We start from the raw sequence: 20,946 nt of genomic DNA, 5'->3' as shown, positions 1-20,946 counted from the left end.
AGAATTTTCATATACCGAAAGCAAATCCTAGCACAGCAATTCATTTGAGCAAATTCCAAGAAAACATTTTTCTCAGTTACATTCAGGTTATTTTCCAAATTGCAAAAATAGGACTTTCCTCAAATTCTGAATTCTAATCATCTTGAGAAAAGAAATATATTTGAAACCTAAATTCAGAACACGCTTGCTTGTTAGCGAGAAAGTCATGCCAAAGATAATAGTAGTTAAAATCTTGTGGAAGGCAGATGGTTGTTGTAAGACAGATTTTTCAGTTTGGATTTTAAATTTAAGTATGATATTTGCTTTCTTTCTGGAAATACCAGAAAGTTTGCTTTGTTTCATCTGCTACATGAATAGATGACAAAAAAAAATTACAGGCTGACAAACACTGAATAATTAGGATTTGTTAATTTTTCTTTGAGACCCATTTACTTCACAATGTCTAAAATAGCATTAGGCACATATCTTCTATCTTATATTGCATGTGCTGTTATTTTCTCCTACTTTCTTCAGACATCTCGTGGGGAATTTGACTCCAGTGAATTTGAAGTTAGGAGACGGTATCAAGATTTCCTTTGGTTGAAGGGAAAACTGGAAGAAGCACACCCCACTCTGATTATTCCAGTAAGTTTGCAAAATTTTTTTTTCATAGAATAGCTACCAGTTTTCTAGTGAGTTTTTTTGAATGCCTAAAACCCAATTTCAGACCTTAGGTTCACTGTAATTCATTTATCTTAGGAATAATATTTATTTCTAAATGTTTCAATCGATGTACACTTTTTTAAAAAAAAACTCTTCATAATGTGTTGTGATTTCTCATTTTTGGTTCTAACATTGTGAATTTTTAAAAATTATTTTTATAAGAAATGATCAGATGTTCAACTAGACTTTCAAAAAGGGAAAGCGTAGAATTGCTTATAAACCTGTGGCTAATAATACTTGAATACCTTTTTAATTTTTTTTGCCTTAGCCATTGCCAGAAAAGTTTATAGTAAAAGGAATGGTGGAACGCTTTAACGATGACTTCATTGAGACACGCAGGAAGGCTTTACATAAATTTTTGAACCGAATCGCTGATCATCCAACTTTAACATTTAATGAAGACTTCAAAATTTTTCTCACCGCACAAGCTTGGGTAAATGATTTTTATTTATACTCATATAATCTTTGGGTGTCTGTATCTATAGTAGATTGTATTCTTCCTCTTGTTTACCATTAAAAATCACGCAGTGGTGTACTTGAATTGAGATGGAATTTTTCAGAAACACTGGAGAGTTATCCTTCAGGTATAACCCTGTGTCAAATCTACATATAAATATTACAGAAATCTTGTATCTTCTTCATATGTATATATACACACACACACTCTCTCTCTCTCTCTCTCTCATGTTTTAATATCAGGGTGCTTCTTGCATAAATAGCAAATACTGAACAGCTATAAATATATTTCTTTTATTGACACTATAGTTGACCCTTGAACTACATGGCGGTTAGGGAAGCCAACCTCTTATGAAATTGAAAATCCATGTGTAACTTTTAATTCCCCAGAAACTTAACTACTAGTAGCAGCCTGTTGATTGGAAGCCTTAACTGTAACATAAACTGTTGGTTAACACATATTTATATCTTTTGTGTATTATATACTGTATTTTTTGCAATAAGGTAACCTAGAGAAAAGAAAATGTTATTTAAGAAAATCCCAAGGAAGAGAAAATACACTACCAGTATTCTACTGTATTTATCGATAACCATAAGTTTATGTTGTCTGTTTACAAGATGAATTGTCGGTCTGAAATGGAGGGCAATAACAGTGGCAGACCTCAATCTATGGTACTTAGCATGCAATTCAACTTTTTTGGTAATGCCATGACTTTTCTCTGCTTCTTGGGAACATTTCTAGCATCACTAGTGGCACTTCATATGGGTCCCATGGTATTATTTCAGGTTTATAGCATTGCACTGAACACAATAAAAAAAATACATGGGAACCACAAGAGATCACTTTTTACTGCTATACCCAATTTACTGGAGAGATGAACTACTCACTCGGAGATGATCAGCGTCACATGGAGTTTGAAGCAGATATTCACAACACTTGAGCTCGCCACAAATAGTAACAGGAGGGCTACAAAAACAGTACAATAGTACAGTGTGTACTGTAGTTAATTTTAAGCAGTTTTGATTTAATACTGCATCTGTATGTTTGTTTACATTTCTCTCAACTGCATATGGTGGCATGTGAGTCAAAATATGTGCATACGTTTTGATAAATTTTAACTTTTTATAATAGATTTATATACATTTTAGGGTAGTAAATGATAGGCTAGTATCCGCATATATTTTGTCCATTCATGACATACCTTTCTCTCAGTTTTTTCTACATTTCTGGACTATGTGGTTTGTGAGTTTTTTTTAATTGTCGCAAATCTCCAAAAATTTTTCCAATATATTTATTGAAAGAAGTCCACATGTGTGGACCTGCTCAGCTCACACCTGTGTTGTTCAAGGGTCTACTTTATTTTGAGTAATAATGGGTCAGGGCTTTTTAAGTTAGGATAAAAGTCCTTATTAAATGGGTAGATGGATGAATGGAGATGGATGGATAAAAGTCCTTATTAAATGGGTAGATGGATGAATGGAGACAGATGGATGGATGGATGGATGGATGGACGGATAGATAATATGATCTCCTTACTTTTCCTTTAATTATCTAAGTGGGGGAGTCTCCAGTTTCTAATACAGAAACCTTATCCATTCTACTTGTTTTTTCTTTTATTCTGTAAAGCTATTACTCAGCAAGAAAGATACCAGACAGGACAAAGGGTCAATATTAAACAGTTACTGGCAAATGTTGAGTTTTATATCTCTCAGTTGTTGCCAGTGGTAGAAGCTAAAAAGTGGTTCATTTCAATCTTGACAGATAGTCCTGCTCTATGGAAGCCCTTTGTGACTTATGTGAAATGAATATGTGGCCTGACTTCAGAACCTTAGAAGCTGTTAGAAATATTCTCTACAGTCAACAGTTTCAGTAACAGCTTGCCAGTTGTGATGTGAGCTGTCTCTGATAATGTTTACTCTATCAAATGAGGCTGTAGCACTCTCGGATGGATGTGTTGCCTGGTCAAGGATGGCATCTATTATTATTGGCACAAAAAAAAAATCACACCGAATTGGAAATAAACAAGTTTACTTTGTATGTATTATTTTCTGTAAGATATTCAGGAACGAAAACCTGGAGGAAGATAGACAATGTGTTATTTAATATTTGGGTAACTAATATATAATATTTTTATCTGTAGATCAGGTAGTCAGCAGTATTTTATTTGATCAAATATTTTATTTGATCCCAAGCTTGTGTTTCAACAAGGGCCACAACCATTATTAGAATCCCTTGTCCTTTTTTGTTTTTATTTGTTCTTTTAACTTATGCCATACTTCTCAAGGGATATGTTTGTGTGTAGTATATTCTTTTATATGATTTTTTCTATCTATTTTGCAAGTGTATAGTTGTCCCTCCTAGGTTAAGTATGAAATAACTAGTTTCATATCTTATTAAAAGTTTTCTCTGTAGACAGCCAGCCGGTGAAGGTGGTGTCACAGTTTACCCACTTCATTTGGTTGAAGTGCTATGTTCAGGTAGTATCTATTTATAAACTATCCTAATGACTTTAAGTGGGCAGAGCAAGTTGGTGCTTAATAATGAAGCCTCTGGAATCAGACTTCCAGGATTCCAGTTCTTGCTCTACCACTTAATTGCTCTGGGATTTTTTTTTTTTTTTTTTTTTTGAGACAGAGTCTCGCTCTGTCGCTCAGGCTGGAGTGCAGTGGCATGATCTCAGCCCACTGCAAGCTCTGCCTCCTGGGTTCATGCCATTCTCCTGCCTCAGCCTCCCAAGTAGCTGGGACTATAGGCACCCGCCACCACGCCAGGCTAATTTTTTTGTATTTTTAGTCGAGACGGGGTTTCACTGTGTTAGCCAGGGTGGTCTCGATCTCCTGACCTCGTGATCCGCCTGCCTCGGCCTCCCAAAGTGCTGGGATTATGGACGTGAGTCACCGCGCCCGGCCTGCTCTAGGATCTTGAGCAAGTTAGTTAACTTTCTTGTGCCTCTATTTTCTTCTGTAAAATGAGGAAAATAATAAAACCTACCTCATAGATTTATGGTGAATTACGTATATTAAAATGTCAATATAGTGCCCAGAATGTATTAAGCTCTAAATAAATGTTAGCTACTATTACATCTAAAGAATTAATGAAGTTTTCCGATTTTATTTTTCGGAGTATAACTTAGGCCCTGAGAAATCTTCTCTCAATCATTTTCCATTAAATTCCTGTTATAAAATATAGGTGGTATGTCATATTATCCTTATCTTCTCTAGTATCTCATTGAGCACTATTCTGTCTGTTAAACCCTGTTCTTTTAAAGATTTACGGTCTGAGGAAAGACTATATACCTGTTTTACATGAGTACTGTGAAAGGGAATATTATTGATGAGGCTGCCACTTAGAGGAAACACTGTACCTTAATAAAGCTCATTTGCTTCAAGCTAACATTAAAAAGATTGATGCCTATGAAACCATTTTATCTTAATTTTATTCTCCTAATTAGGTTTATTTTTGTATTGAGTCTTGAAATGTTGAGACTTGTTTCACTAGAAATACTTTATTTTTTGTTTCTAGGAACTCTCTTCTCACAAGAAGCAAGGTCCTGGCTTGCTAAGCAGGATGGGGCAAACAGTCAGAGCTGTTGCATCCTCAATGAGAGGAGTTAAAAACCGCCCAGAGGAGTTCATGGAAATGAATAACTTTATTGAACTATTTAGCCAGAAAATAAATTTGATAGATAAAATATCTCAGAGAATTTATAAGGAAGAAAGGGGTAAGTAGAATTACTGAAATGTGATTTCAAAGTTGTTCAGTTTCTGATGAATCTTCACATTTGTTGGTGTAGTATAGCAACATTCAGTTAGAATGTCAGCTTCAAAGTGTGGCTTATTCCTAGCCATCTTATGGACATTTCTGATTCCTAAATGATTTCGAAGGTAGTTATGGCCAGTCTCCATTTTCACTTTTATGAATCACTAGCTGCTCTACTTCCCATTCATAGGTAATAGTGGTAAAGTAAGCCCCGAGTTTAAAATTGTGGATGTGGTTGTATGAAGTTTGTATTCAACATGGAACAGAGCTCAGAATCAAAGAAGTGATGTTTCAGGAAATAGGGTTTTCACATTTTCTGGTAATTATTTTTTTCTGGAGGGAACAGATACTCTATTAAACCTGTCAAAGTATGGCAGAGAGATTTACGTATTGGGAAATCTGCCTCTTTTCCTATTTTCTTTTTCTTTCTAGTTTATAAATCAGAATTGTTGGTGAATTTTTTCTAATTCTAATTCTAATCACATGATGATTTTTTCCCCTAATTTTCTAATTGCATTTACTTACATTAAAAAATAGATAACTGAGTCAGCAAATAATTTCCTAATATAATTTGTTATTAGAGATGAGGAAGTACATAAAGACAAACAAAAGTTCCCAAGTTGATGGCTTATTTGTTAATTGGCCTCTACTTAACTATACTGCCCATCAGGATAAGCTGGGAAATATTTTATTTCTAGTATCCGGGCAGTGTTTAAACATAATAAGTACTCAATTAAAATATATTCAGTGATTGAAAAAAAAAAACGAATGAACATAAGATTTGGAATGGTGTAGGAAAATGTGCTTTATTAAGAATTGATTGGTTTTAAAAAGAGATATAGAAAAAAATTATAACTGCATGTACTTTGCCCCTTTTTTACCTTTTTTTCTTGCATTGACCCCTGATGAGATTACTGTAGTGGCTGAATGTAGTATAATAATTTGTTTTAAACCTCCTTGGTTTGCCCTTACATTTATTATTTGTCTTTTTAACCTAAATAAGTGAATTATTTTAACTAGGTTCTGTGATTCCAGTTCTATTAAGTAGATTCTGGATGCATAGTTAGGTGGTATGGCAATTCAAAGAGATCTCTGGAAACTATTGGTAGTTAAGAGCTTTATAAACTATCAATGAGTATCAAAGAGTAATTAAGATGGTACCTGTTAAGCTCACAGTCTAGTTGGGAAATATGTATATTAACAGACAAATTACAGTGCAGCTAACTAAATGTTTGCATACAGATGTGATTTGAGTGGTATGTAAGCGCAGTTTAGAATTTTAGGGCAGCTTTGCATGTAAACATAAATATTATTCAGGTTTAATGACTGACAGTGACATATATTGAGAAGATGAGAAGTTTGAGATTTCTCAATTGACTCAATTGAGAAAAGAAAGTGGAAAATTTTCTTCTCTAGAAATTAGTTGAGTATGGTCATTATTTAACATAAAGACAGGCCTAGGATCAGGAAGGTGGAGTTTGGAAGGACTATAGAGGTGATTAAATGTTCATTAGGTAACAACTAGTATCTCCATTGATTTTCAATTTCATATTTTTAAACTTTTTAATACAAACTTTTAAAGTTTTAATAGTTTAAGAGTTTAGAGAAATATGACAGATATCAGCAAATCCTAATGAGTTGTAAAATGGTTAAATATAGATAATTGTACTTATATGGATAGTGAACAAAAAATGCTCACTGCTTATAAATTTTCTACCACAAAAAGCTATACATCATTGAAAATTAGGTGTGAAAGTAAAAATGTAAAATTGTAAAGACAGTCACGTTTTAAAATCAAAAATTTTTGAATACATAGCGTATCAAACACTGAATGGTCTTTGGTTACTCATGTATGCCTTCTTTCATTGATATGAAAATATTTATTGAACTGATTACATGTAAGGGTTTGAGATAGAAAAATAATAAGACTCAGTCCCTGTTTTAAGGAGTATGTGGCCAAGAGCATTTGAGTTATAGGACATCTATAATGCAGTGGGATAATGCTTTAATAGAAGTATAAAATTATGATAAGCTCATTGAGGGCCAAAGCATCTATGAATCCTTTGGAACAGAATCAGAGGAGATTTATTTGAACTGGAATTTAAAGGATTCGAAGTAGTTTGTCAGGTGATAGGAATGGAGGACAAGGCAGAGGGACATGTGGAAATGTTTTTTGTAAAGAGAAATCATGGGATATTCGTGAATGAACAAGCAATTTGGCTCGAGATAAAATCTTTGGCAGAGAATTTCACATTGGACCTGGAGAAGCAGACGGAGAGGACTAATGATAAAGGTTTAATTTAACTAATTCTAATTTAGCTACAAAGAGTCAATGTTTCTATACTGTGATAAAGATAGAGGGAGAATAGTTAGGAGACCGTTGAAGCAGTACAGATTAGGGATGCTGATGGTGGTGGAAGTGAAGATAAGTACATAGGCAGATGGATAGTTTAAGATCTAGAAGTTTTGGAATGGGTGATTGACTGGCTCTGTGTAAGTTATGATTCTAGGATAATCTCCCAATTTTTTGCTTAGATTTATGGATAGTAATTACCACTAAGTAGAATATGTAGTCAGAAGAAGGAGAGAAAGAAGATGCTAAGTTTTTTTTCAGGGCATGTTGCCTATGAGGCACTCAGATACAGTTGTGTGGTAGGCAGAAGTCTATAATAGATATGACGGTCATGTAATTTATTTTTCAAGCCAAGACATTTTTGACAATGAAAAGGTATGTTATTATTGGTTACACTTGGACAGTAGTCATTCAAAGACGGACCTGGGCAAACTGTGATGGCCGATTGATTTAATGAAGAATGGTATCCGTTTTCTTATGTTCTTGTGTAAGATCACGTGCACTGTGAGAGAAATAAGACCCTTTCTTACTATCTAGGATACAGGTATTTTGAAAACTTCTGTTTATTGAAGAGCTTATTAAGTCTTTTTTTTTTTTTTAGAATATTTTGATGAAATGAAAGAATATGGCCCAATTCATATTCTGTGGTCAGCGTCAGAAGAGGATCTGGTTGATACTCTAAAGGATGTTGCCAGCTGCATTGACAGATGCTGTAAGGCCACTGAAAAGCGGATGTCTGGACTCTCAGAGGCCCTGCTTCCTGTTGTACATGAGTACGTGCTTTATAGTGAAATGTTAATGGTAAGAACACCTAATTCTAATTTTACCTCAGTCCCTTACCTGATTATAAGCTCTATAAAGGCAACTATATTTCTTTTCTTTAAAACCGCTATCTTTTTGTCCTTTTTGTTTTGCATGTAGATGTTCAATAAATATTTGTTCACTGTGTGCCTAAATAGATGAAGGAAAGAATCCGTTGTTAAAAAGCAGGAATACTCAATAGCAACACCAACAATTTATCAGATTATACATAGACTTGAAGCATCCTCAATCAAAATTTACATAGGGAATATGATTAGTTTTTCCAAACCTTGTGAAATTTTACTTTAAAATTTTTTAGTGCTTTGGGGATTTCTTTTCATGAAAGAACTGCTCTCCTGCTCTAGGTACATTTGATTTAGCAATATATTTAGTACCATTATGTAGAAAGTACTTGAGTCGGATCTTGATGTTCTGCCTTCTGGTTGCTTTTAAAAGAAATCTTTCAAGTTAAAATGTTTTTCTTTCACTACTTGAAAAGGCTTTTATTCCTCGTATATCAAAGTTTTGCATTTTACTTCCTCAATTCAAGTTAAGGTTTCCAGATATTTGGAATTTAGCAATGCTATCTGCAAAGCTAATATTTTTCATCCAGTATTTTTCTGTGCCTACCATACTTTGCACAGGCAAATTGGCACCCTCAGTGTTTTAGGGTGGTGATGGGGAAAGGAGTCAGCTTGCATTCAGATATAGCTCCTTTTTTCTGTTCTTTATAATTGGAACCATGGTTTCTTTGGACATGTACCCTTGATTTCTAGGGATTTCTTTCAATTTTTTTCTTTTTTAAAAACTTTTCCTTGTTTTTGTCTGAAAAGCTCACTTGTGTTTCAGCATGAGATCTGCCTCTCTCCTGTTGATCATGTTTGGGTTTCCTTTGACAGAGTCATTAAATATTGTACGGACATTTCAGGCTTCGGCTGTACTTAACTTTATTGGAGTCGTCCTGTAAACAGAGCTTCTTGCTTCCCAAAGGCCTTCGATGTTTCACTGTTGATGATTCTCTTTCCTCTCTCTATCCATTTCCTTGGCTACATCCTTTGGTTTCACTTCATTATTGGGGTCACCCCCTTGTGTAAATCTTCAAGAAGATCAGATTTGTATGTTCTGTGTTTTCTCCTATATTATATCAAGATGGAAATTATGTAATTGAAGTATTACAGTATTAAGGGTATGGAAAAATTAGAATTATTTTATAGGTCCTCGTTTGATTGAATTAATTTTTAGACACCTAGGGTATAATAAGTAGTACTTGTATTGCATTTCTTGTTCTGTTTGATATTGGAACATTCTCTTCAATTTCAGCTAAAATAATGAAAAATAATCCTTCCATAAAAATGATTAATTTCATACAATTTTCACCAGTTGTCCTCTGAAGCAACCTTTTACTTAAAATGTATTTGTGCATATGAAAACCAGTGCTTCATCCTTTTTGAAACGGACCTTAAATAAATAGGACTGAATTAGAGAGTGAGTCATTTTGGTCAAAGAAAGGAAGGGCTTTCTTGACATTGATGGCATTTAAACATTGAGGTAAATATGAAGGAATTTGTGATATTAGTTGAATTTTCTATGGACTTCTTTGCAACTAGGAAAAATGTTAGCTTCCTTTGAATTTTTTTTTTTTTTTTTTTTTTTTTTTAAGAGACGTGGTCTCACTTTGTTGCACAGGCTGGAGTGTAGAGGCATAATCATAGCTCACTAGAGCCTCGAACTCCTGAGCTCAAGTGGTCCTCCCACTTCTTTCTTCCAAAGTGCTGAGATGTAATATAGGTGTGAACTACTGTGCCTGGCCTGCTTTGAATGTCTTAAGAGTCAGTCCACCAGGTGCAAAACTGTACTAGGTGATTCTCAATCCTTAATGCTTTTTGGTTATCATTTAAATAGTGTAGAGCCATCTTGTTTGACCTCCATGTAACTGATTTGTGTCGTTTCTTTCCTTCTTCTTTAAAACACCAGAAGGCCCTTCTCTTTTATGTCCTGTACTTCTCTAGCTGGTTGAATTGTTTGCTTGTCCAAACTTAGTTTTATTTTTTCCTTAACCTGTTTAGGCCATTTGTGCTTCTTATTAGAATTTCATTATTTAATATTGTGAAAACCAGTAAAAGATGAGTACAAATAAAAGGAGTCCTTGTGTCCATAAAGTCTAAGTTACGTGTCTCGGAAGAAATGTGAATCACTTAAAGATACTGTAAAAGTTCGGCAAAAATGAAAGATGTAGATTAATTCTGCACTCAAATTTCTTCATGTGGGTGCTTTAAGTTTAAGAACTCTGAAACATGAAATCAAGAAAACAAGATGAAATGCCTATCAAAGAGGAGGCTATGATCTCTCATCAAAAGCTTGGCTAACTGATGAATAGTTTATATTTTGAGCTAAAATAAAATGCTTAGGATATGAATGCATACTTCAATTTTCTGATTTCCTACCATAATTTCCTGTTTCATTATCTGATCCTTTGGAGTCAGGTAAGAAGGTTGCCACAGAGTGTAGATATGGTCCATGTGACATCCCACCCGTAACTAGTTTATGCCATAGTGCATGTCTCCAGTGCTTCTACTATTTTTTGTTTGTTTTGCTCTTTACTATTTTTGAAGAATTGTACATGCGTATTCCATCAAATGTAGTATATATGTACAATGCTTAAATGGGTAAAATGTGCGTTAGGAAAACTAATAAAACATTTATAGGAAAAAAGCCCTCTTAAATACTTGCTTTCAATTTAGTTTTTAGAGATTAACAACAACAAAACACAATTTTTTAAGTGTGTTATATCCCCAAATGACTGATGGCTTGGGGAAGAGATGCTATTTATATTCTGAAATATATATTTTTGCTATAGGAAAGATTATTAAAACTAAGTACAGCCTATTTTATCTGTGTGTTTTAATGTAAAGGGTGTTATGAAAAGAAGAGACCAAATACAAGCAGAACTGGATTCCAAAGTTGAAGCTTTGACGTATAAAAAGGCAGATACTGATCTGGTAAGTTTTTAAGTTTCTTGATACAATCATACAGAATTCATTGTCTACAATTTTTATTAGCAATGTCCTTACATGATTTTCCTTACGTGACTGTTTCTAAGCATTCAGCAAATTATCATAAAATTTCTTTCTAAAATCTGTTATACATTGGATACCATGTGAGTCTGCAAGCTTCACAATGATGGTTTTCTGCCTTTCTGACTTATGTCTCATACTATTAGGAAAGTATTGTTTTGTAAAAAGGAGATAATATGTTGGAAGAAAGTATGCAAGGCAATGCTAGCCTTATTCCAGGCTAGTAAGTACTCAGTAAGTAAATCTACTTTTTTCTAGTTTTTTGAGATATTTATATACATTAATGTTCCTGTATACTTTTTTCTAAGTATTGTTAAAATCTTTATGAAAGGGAATATCTTTGTGTTTGCAAGTTTAATCTTTCCCTGAAGATATTTTATTGTGGAAATTTTCAAACAAAATGAGATCTAATAATATAATGAGCTCTCATATACTCATAACTGGGCTTCATTAATTCTCAACATTTAGCTCAACTTTTTTATTGTCTCTCCTCATTTTTACAGTTTTACTGAAGTATTCTAAAGCAAATTCTAGATACAGATTGTTTTACCCATGGTATTTTTATATTTATATTTTAGTATCTTTGCATTTTCAGAGTAATACTATCAGGTTGGAATAATTATTCTCATTTTAAAAGTGAGAAGACACTTGAAAGGTAGAGTAATTTGCCTAAGTTTATATATAGGTCTTGAAATGCAGAATAGGACTGGAGGTGATGATGTCTCTTGCCTGCCTCAGACAGTGCTGCCTATCAGAAAGCAGGTATAGAAGTGGGAAAAGTGGACTTTTAATCTAATGAACTTCTGCTGAGTGCATTATGAAATATTTTTTATATTTTGCTTTAAATTTAAGGATTTAGGTTGTTACTGAGTACAATATTGAGTGCACTTACATCAGGTGAGTGGGGGAGTCCTTGAAACTTCCCTGTAAATCTGTAGTATCGCAGCCTCCTCAGCCCTGACCTGGCCAAGGACTCTGCATCCCCCCTCCCTGCTTTAATTTTCTCCCTAACTTTAATCACTTACTAACATATGACTTCCTAATTAGTTTTCTTTACGTATTTTTCTCTCTCTTTCCCTCTCCATAATTGAAACTCCTTAAAGGCAGATTTTTTTTATTTGTTCACTGGAGTGTTCCCAGACCCTTGTGCACTGCCTGGCACATGGTAGTCACTCAATAAATATGTAGTGAAGGAATGAGTGGAAGCCACAGTGACTACTCTGATTTGTGCAAGCATATTGAAGGCCTGAAGCATGAAGTCTCTACAAAATCAGACTGTGCAATTATTTCATTATTTAATTAATATTGTGAAAACCAGAAAAGATGAGTACAAATACAAAGAGTCCTTGTGTCTACAAAGTCTAACTTGCATGTCTCTATGCAACTTAGAATTATTATACTATGAATTATTCTCACGTTTCTTGACTATGTATATTAATTGAAATTCTATTCTCTCCAGTGTAATGTGAGTGGGGAGTGGTGGGCTGCTGTGGACAGATTAGGAGAAAGGAATCTGTAGAGAGAATAACAGAAAATGTAGAACTAGAGGAACTAGTGCTGAGGGGAAAAATCATCTTTATGATTTAGAGAGAATCCCAGATTAACCTTTTCTATTTAATAAAAAACAATTGACCCCTAACACTCTCAATATATATAGTTAAGAAACATATATATACATATGTGTGTATATATATACATATATGTACATATACACATATTTCTTAACTATATATAGAGAGTTAAGAGTCAATTAGAGTTGACTGTGAAAGGCTGCACATGTGTATAGAAATTGTAATTGCATCTTTTGAATTTTAGAATTTGTTTTTAGGTGTTAAGTAACTAAGGATATCGAAATTAGTGGTTAGACAAAATTTTGCTCTTGATGAAATACTAGAAACAGTAGAATATTCTAAAGTTTCAGGAGAATAATAGCATGGCTGAAAAACCAAGCATATGTTAAGAATGGCCTATATTCATGTTTTAAAATGAAAAGAAGATTAATCGGGATTGTTCCAAACACAAAAGCACAAGGAAAAAAATAGCTTGGGTCCAAATATGGCTGGGATTTCCCGACTCAGTTAAAAAAAAAAACAACATTATTTTTCCACTGGGCTTGCAAATATTTTGTCTTCTTCTGTATAAGATTTTTTTGATATTTTGTTATAACTTGATCAGTATATATTTATGATTTCACTTGGGTGTGTGTGTCATGTCTACTATAAAGTGTTTAATACCCACGTAGCTGCTACATTGTAAGATTGAAAAAATTTGAAACTTTAATTATCTGCATTATATTCTGTAAGATACTTTTGATTGATTAAGTTTCAAAACAGACACATTTAACAGAGATATTGCAGGTATTTTTTTGTTTATCATCAAAACAAATTTTTCCTAAAATTTATGGGGACTGAGTTAATGATTTGTTAATGGAACTGTTTATATTTTCAAATAATTAATTTGTTTATAGGCCTTTTCACTTTTAAAATCCCTATGCCTTATGATGGTATCTTCGGGAGGAATCTACCAGAGTTACTCTAAAAATGAACCGGCCTTGATTGGTCACAGAAAGACTGAAAGGAAGTTGCTTAGAAATATGCAGGATAGGGTCACCATGGCAACGTGCCCATGTGAGGTCCTTCTAAGGAGCCGTCCTTTGCAGTCACCATGGCGACCCTGGCAGAGAACTGAATATAGCAATCTGCCTGGTTGTTTACCATGGCAACTCAGACAGGGCCATTTTGGAGACAACCCTGGGGCCATTTCTATGGAGACATTGGGGCAGCCTTCAGAGACTCCATCAAAGTCACCTTTGGGTGGGATGCTACGTGCAAACCCAGCAAAGCAACCGATAATGAAAAGGTCAGTGAAATGAAGCTCTAGTAAGAAAGGCAAAGATTAGAGGAGTTATAGTTATTGGGTAGAAAGATAGCAGTTATGTAACATTCCAGCGGACATTTGACTATGTCAGGTGACCTTTGTGTGGGTTTTGTGATAGGCAAATACAAGGGCTCTGGTCTTTTTACCTTGCCTATAATCCTGCATTTGAACAATAATGGCATTACAGTTACTTTTTCTTATCGCACAGTTACACCCGCAAAAGGTATGTGTTTTTCTGCAAACTAAAATAATATCTGACAGTGAGTCCTTGATACATTACATGGTTAGTTGCAAAGTGGCTCCTTCTTAGAGTTTGTGGTTTGTAGTTCTTATCTCACAGCAATAAAATTAATGGTTTCAAAATTACCTAAGTCAGTAAAGACATTCGGAATATTCATTTGAAGGTCAGTTCAGCTGTTCATGTAGTTTTGTCATCTAAGCTTTGGAATTTGATAAATCAGAGATCAAATCCTAGCTCACCTGTTTATTAGTTTTGTGACCCAGGACAAGTTTTCTAACTTCTTTCAGCCTCATTTTATCATGTATAGGTTGAGGAAATTATTCGTACCTTTCTAATAGGCTTAAGGATTAAATTATATAATGCAAATAAATTGCTTGGATCATAGTAAGCACTCAGTAGCTTTTAGCTGTTGCATTTTGATGACAGTATAGAGGTAATAATTTGAGATTGGTCCTATAAAATGACTATGGAATTATTTATTGCAAAGCACAAGGAATATTTCAGGTAGAATGGATATTATGAAAAGCTTTAGAAGCTCAAAAAGCATGCTAAATTGATTAAACCAGATTGGTGTGTGGAGAGGAGGGTACAGTAAGGAAGAGGGGATGTGACTTAAAGATGGACTATAGTCAGGTGGAAAGGAGGCCTTATCTGTCAGGTTGAGAAATATGTACTTTATCCTTTGCTCAGTATGGATCCAGTGGGAACCTGAACTGAAGAGGTGGCAGTGGAGTTGCAGAGAAGAGTTAATATGAGAAAGAGGTAGGCAGAGGGTAGAATCCACATCACTTAAAGAATGAAGGGCAGCCAATGTTTCCAGTTGTCAATAACTAACATTTCTAACTTGCAGCAGGGCAGATCGTGACTCTCTACACTGAGCTACAGAATAAAAAGTGAAGAAGAAATTTGGAGGTGTGCAACTTTACATAATGATAAGATGATATTTAAGGTAGAGGTATTCAACAAAATATTTCCAGCAGTTAGTTGACTGTTTACCATATGAACATCACTGTTCCCAGCACTGGGGAAAGAAACCAGGTGTTCATGAGGCTTATGTTTTAGTGTGTTAAAAAAAAAGAGTAAATTATTAAAATTTATAATATATTGTCATATAGTGGTAAGTGTGGAGGAGACAGAGTGTTGAGGAGCAGTGCAATTTAGGATTAGCGGTCAGTAAATATTCACCAAGGCGGTAATGTTTAAGTAATATGTGTACCTGGGGGAAGAGCCTTTCAGACAGAGGGGACAGTACATGCACAATGAAAGTATGCTTGTACATTCCAGAAGAAGCAAGAAGACCAGTGTTGCAGAAATGAAATGAGCAAGTAGAAGAGTTGTGGGAAATGAAGTCAGGTCTAACCAGGGGTTAGACCATATAGAGCTTTGTAAGGTTTTGGTCTCAGTGAGATAGGCAAATAGTTGAACAGAGGAGTAACATAATCACATTTAAGTTACAAGATGATTATTGTGCTTAGAGAAAGCACAAGATGATGTGCATGTGGTGTGTGCATGGGATGGAGGAAAGCCAGAGCTGGAGAGTAGCTCTTAAATATTCCCAGTGAGACGTAATAGCTTGGACCAGAGCAGAAGTGATGTTAAGGGGTCAGAAGCTGAGTATATTTCATAGGAAGAGCTGTTTGCTATTTGGTGGGCTGTGGATCGTGAGCCAATAAGGAGAGGCAAGGATGATTCTGAGGTTTTAGACAGAGCAACTGGAAGGTAATAGTTGGCATTAATTGAGATGAGGAGACATTGGAAACAACAGGTTTAATGGGGAAGATAATTTTCTCAGATTTGGAAAGGGAAAGTTTGATTTGCCTATTAGTCACCCAATGGAGCTATTGAGTAGGGAGTTACATGTAAAAATTCATAGGTTCAGCTGAAGATATATATTTGGAAATTATTAGCAAATAGATGGTATTTAAAGCTATATGATTTGTCAAGATCATTGAAGTATGAGAAAAGAGAGAAGGAAGAAATCTGGTTAGAGCCTTGGCATATTTCAACATTAAGAGATTAGTGATAATGGAAGAATCAGAAGTTTTGGCTGATGAGGAGAAGGGAAAAGAATTTGATGTAGCTTTGTCTGGTGATAGATCATTGCACCAGTAAGATTAACTAAACAGATCTGATTAGGGTCATCCAACTTTTTAAACCATTTCTCCATTTATGAGGCATTTCAAAAAACAATTTGATATATGATAATTAAAATATTTCAAGAGTAATTGAGTTGCATTATGTGCACCAGTAAAGAAGATACTCAATGTAATAAATACCATCCTATGAAAGTCATCATTTTTGACTGGGATGATAAAGGTATAATGATAACTGAGATTATGAGGAAACTCAGATATTTGGAGAAACTTGTGGGTTTTGCCATTTTGTTATAAGTTTTCAGAGTCAGAGCTTCAGTTTGAAAATGCTTATTCACTTCACTGCTTAACTGTAAAATAAATAAGGTTCATCTGTGGTGCTAAATAATACTGCATATCTATTTTATTTTTATTTCTGAATGGATGATTTATAGTTTTCCACTCAAAGCAGCATTCAAATATAAATGAATATGAATACATTTGACATTTAGCAATATGTGCATAGAATTGGAAAGTTGGATCTAGATATAATGCCATAGCTGTTTAGCAGTATATTTATGTGAGCAAAGAAATGCATTTTCATAAGATCATCATAGTCTGGAATTTTGCACAGCCACATTCAGTAGATACAAACAGATACCAGATTATTCAAGCTGGTCCTTATTCAGTATGACATGCTATTTTTGGCTGGTGTTTTACTCTCATCCTTAAATAGAGGTTATTAATTTTCAGATGATCTTGGTAGTGTATAAATGGTGCACAGAGCAAGATTGCCTTCTCTCTAATTCTAGGAAGCTTTAAAGAAACAATTTTGACATAGTGAGCCTTGCTTGTGATCAGGGGTGAAGGTTGCATCTTCCTTTTCTTAAGTATTTTCTGGCTCACTTCTCTCCTGAACTTTTTACAAATTATTCCTTTCTATATGCCTCATTTCCTAATATAATCTGTTTTCTACTCTGCTTCTTTTTGTCTGTTTACAGCTATGTGTCTGTCTGTCATGCACAGATACACATGCATCCACACATGTATTCATATACACACACATACACAGCAGTAAAGAACATGACAGTGTCCAGTGGGATGAGAAGAGGCTTTTTTTCTTGCATATTTCCTTTCATCAGTTTATCCTAAAAGGCACCTGGCTGACATTTCCTCAAAACTTATTGGTCAGAATTGTGAAAAGTCAGGATCAAACCAGTCACATGGAGTGGGAATGTGGCCATCAGAATTTACTTAAAAGCTACAACACACACCCTGTTACAGATATCTGAAAAAACTGGGGCCTTTGCAGAACGTAACGTGGAGAGTAGAGGATGGATTCTGGGTAAAACACTAATACATGCTGGCCACAGACAGTGCAGCAGGGTAGTGGGTTTGCACACACACAGCTGGCCGGGAATTTGGAATGGTGCATGAGTGATGCCGTAATCAAGAAGGCCCTCAGCAGCCAGCTCCTCCCAGAAGAAAGTACCAGGGAGTGCCTAGAGTTCCTCTCCCTCTATGTCTTCTCGGGCAGCCCTGTCTCATTCAAGGCTTCATTGGCTTGAGTGGTAGGTACAAAAGCAAAACTGTGTTCTCCTATTTATATAAACTTGTAAAGGATAATAATGAATATTTGATTAATTTGCAAAAATCACCATATCTACCTTATGAATAGGAGTCTGTTGAGCCTGAGATCTCTAGTTGGAATTTTACCATATTGGATTTTTCTCTCTGTCATTTATTTTTGTGCCCCTGGCACTTCCCAACAGAGCAGTCTCTGTAAAGTTTTTAATATAAGGTCTTAATCCCAGTTGCAGAGTTGTGTGTAATTTAAAGCACAGCATTTTGTGGCAGAGGCCACTTCCTGCCTTTGTAGTTCTGGGCCAAGTTACTTAACATTCTCCATACTTTAGTTTACTCAACTGTGAGAGATGTGGGTAATACCTTCCGTAGAGTGTTGTTAAATGAGCATATTGAAACCTTAGCCCGGTGCCTAACCAGATTTAGATTGTAAATATTTCTATAAACAATATTAAAGGAACTTTCTTTGAAGTATATATTAGTTTCGTTCTTCTAGATCAAAGTTTGGAAAGTGTTAACTGCAGTCCTGCTTGTGAGACCTCCACAGTGTTAAAATAAGAAAAAAGAAAAAGCGAGGCAGCAATTAGCTTTAGCTGTGTAGTGACTACTCCCATTTGCCCTACCTGGTCGCTCTAGGCAGTTGCATAGATACTTTAAATTGTATCTGAATTTATGAAGACTATTCAGAGGTTGTGCTTTGGACTCCTGTGGAATTATTTTAACTCAACTCACTCGATGTTGTACCATTGATGCATCAGAAGGACATTTTAAGGAGAACCATAAATCTATTTATGATAAACATCAACAGCACTATTTTATATTTTTCTTTTTGAGACCTCATGAAAAAGCTTTCATTTACATCTCAGCACCAGCAATATGGTTTCATTTCTCCTGAGTAGCTAGTGTATTTTCAGCTTATACACATCTTGGGTTTTATACCTGATCTTATCCCATTTATCTCACTTTTTACAGTAGTTACTAGACTATTGAGAGCCCCAGTTCTGATCCACTTCTGTCTGGCAAGTGTGTCCTTTGTGTGTCAAACTCACCCTTGGCCTTACCTTGTTTTTTTCCTTACTCTCATGTTCTCATTGCACTAATGTCTTTACTTTCTGTCTTTAAACTTGTAGAGTACAATTGTGGAAGCTCTCTTATATAGAATATGGAATCTAATAGGGAATAAATTAGAAACAATAAGAACTAGAGGTAAAGTATTCCTAATCATTTTAAAGACCACACATTTCTTACAACATATTGTGACCCACCCTGCCCAAGTGTGTTTTTAGTCATTTCTTTTGAAATTCATAAACAGCAGCATGTCTGTTATGAACACAAACCTGAACACGAAATGAGTCATGTAACCATCACCCAGAAAACTTGTCAAGAGATATTAGAGGGTGAGGTGAAAAATACTGTACTATTTTCAAAATTTTACCAATGAAATTTGCTTAGGGAAGTAACTGCATATTAAGGTTTGCTAATTTGAAAGTAGAACATATAAATGTACAGTCTTGATGAATAAGGCCTGTGTATGTTTGTGGTGGGTGAGGGTGAAAGGGGAGAAGAAGGAAGAAGACAAAGACTGTGGAAAAAGAGAGGCAGTGTAACAATGTTGCAGATAATTTCTAAAGAAAGACTAAGCTCTGTGTCTTTCTCTAGGAAGATTTTTTTTTTTTTTCTGTTGCCTTAACTGCAACCGAAAAAGTAACAGATGGACAAGTAAAAGGGGTAGTTTAAAATTCCAGTCATTTCTTCTCAGGGTTTTAAGAAATTCTACTTATGGTGTCCTCTGGATTTGTGGTGTGTTTTATGGGGTTTGCCTCCCATAGATAGAAAGTTTAAATAGCTTTCCTATATAGAAACTCAAACCAGATTCAATTTCTTTTTAATTTAGACTTTTTGTTAATAAGAAATATGTCCTAAGGATCTGTCTTACATATCTCTTTCACTCCTGGCCCTGCCTGGGCACTTAATAAATATTTCATAATGCTTAGAGCAGTAACACACTGGGAATTAGAAGCCAGGAGAAGGCTTTGATTCACTTTTATTTAACTTGTGACCTTAATCAGACATTATTCTTTATCCATTACTATGCAGAAATTACGCTTAAAGAATTTTTTTGAAGATGAATTAACGTTTATAAATCTAGGACTTGTGTTAGTAAAAATTTTGGTAAGTTATAGTATGAATATGTAAAATGTTAGATAATTCATCATGGTGTTATAAAACATTATTTAGTTATTATTTTGAGACAGAATCTAGCTCTGTCACCCAGGCTGGAGGGCAGTGGTGCGATCTTGGCTCCCTGCAACCTCTGTCTCCTGGGTTCAAGTGATTCTCCTGCCTCCGCCTCCCAAGTAGTGGGGATTACAGGTACACCCCACCACGCCCAGCTAATTTTTGTATTTTTTTAGTAGAGACAGGGTTTCGCCATGTTGGCCAGGCTGGATCTCGAACTGACCTCAAGTGATCGCCTGCCTTGACCTCCCAAAGTGCTGGGGTTACAGGACTGGCCTAAAGTATAAATAGTTTAGTACTAAAAATCAAAAATTGTATTCTCACCAAATAGAGAACCAGTAGTTTTCCTCTAGCACATTTGGATATCAATAAATTAAATGCATTTTGATTTATTACAGGCATACCTTGGAGATACTGTGTTCAGTTTCAGACTGCCACAATAAAGCAAGTCACAAGAAATTTTTGGTTTCCTAGTGGATATAAAAGTTATGTTTGCACTATACTGTAGCCTATTAGATATGCAATAGCATTATGTGTAAAAAATGTACATAATTTAGTTAAAAAAGATGTCATTGTTAAAAATGCTAATGATCATATGAGCCTTCAGAGAGCTGTAATCTTTTTGCTGGTAGAGTGTCTTTCCTTTATGTTGATGGCTGCTGACTGATCACGTGGTGGTTGATGAAGATTGGGGTAGCTATGGCAATTTCTTAAAATATGAGAACAAGGAAGTTTGCTGCAGAGATTGATTTTCCTTTCACCAGTGAATTCCCGTAGCATGCAATGTT

At 35.0% G+C, this 20,946-nt stretch overlaps 1 protein-coding gene across 1 annotated transcript in view; it reads left to right on the top strand.

Moving 5' to 3' along the window:
- SNX7 (sorting nexin 7) overlaps positions 1-20,946 on the top strand; it is a 100,401-nt gene that overhangs the window by 30,876 nt on the left and 48,579 nt on the right. Inside the window, exons 3-7 of the mRNA XM_003260099.3 lie at positions 514-624; positions 971-1,135; positions 4,682-4,880; positions 7,873-8,072; positions 10,985-11,071. Of these exons, the coding sequence (XP_003260147.3) occupies positions 514-624; positions 971-1,135; positions 4,682-4,880; positions 7,873-8,072; positions 10,985-11,071 (762 nt within the window). The remainder of the gene's footprint in view (positions 1-513; positions 625-970; positions 1,136-4,681; positions 4,881-7,872; positions 8,073-10,984; positions 11,072-20,946) is intronic.

The sequence above is a fragment of the Nomascus leucogenys genome, chromosome 12 (assembly GCF_006542625.1).
Source record: "Nomascus leucogenys isolate Asia chromosome 12, Asia_NLE_v1, whole genome shotgun sequence".
NCBI classification, from domain to species: Eukaryota; Metazoa; Chordata; class Mammalia; order Primates; family Hylobatidae; genus Nomascus; species Nomascus leucogenys.
The sequence above is the reverse complement of the archived record's forward strand: the minus strand, read 5'-3'. Positions and strand labels throughout refer to the sequence as shown.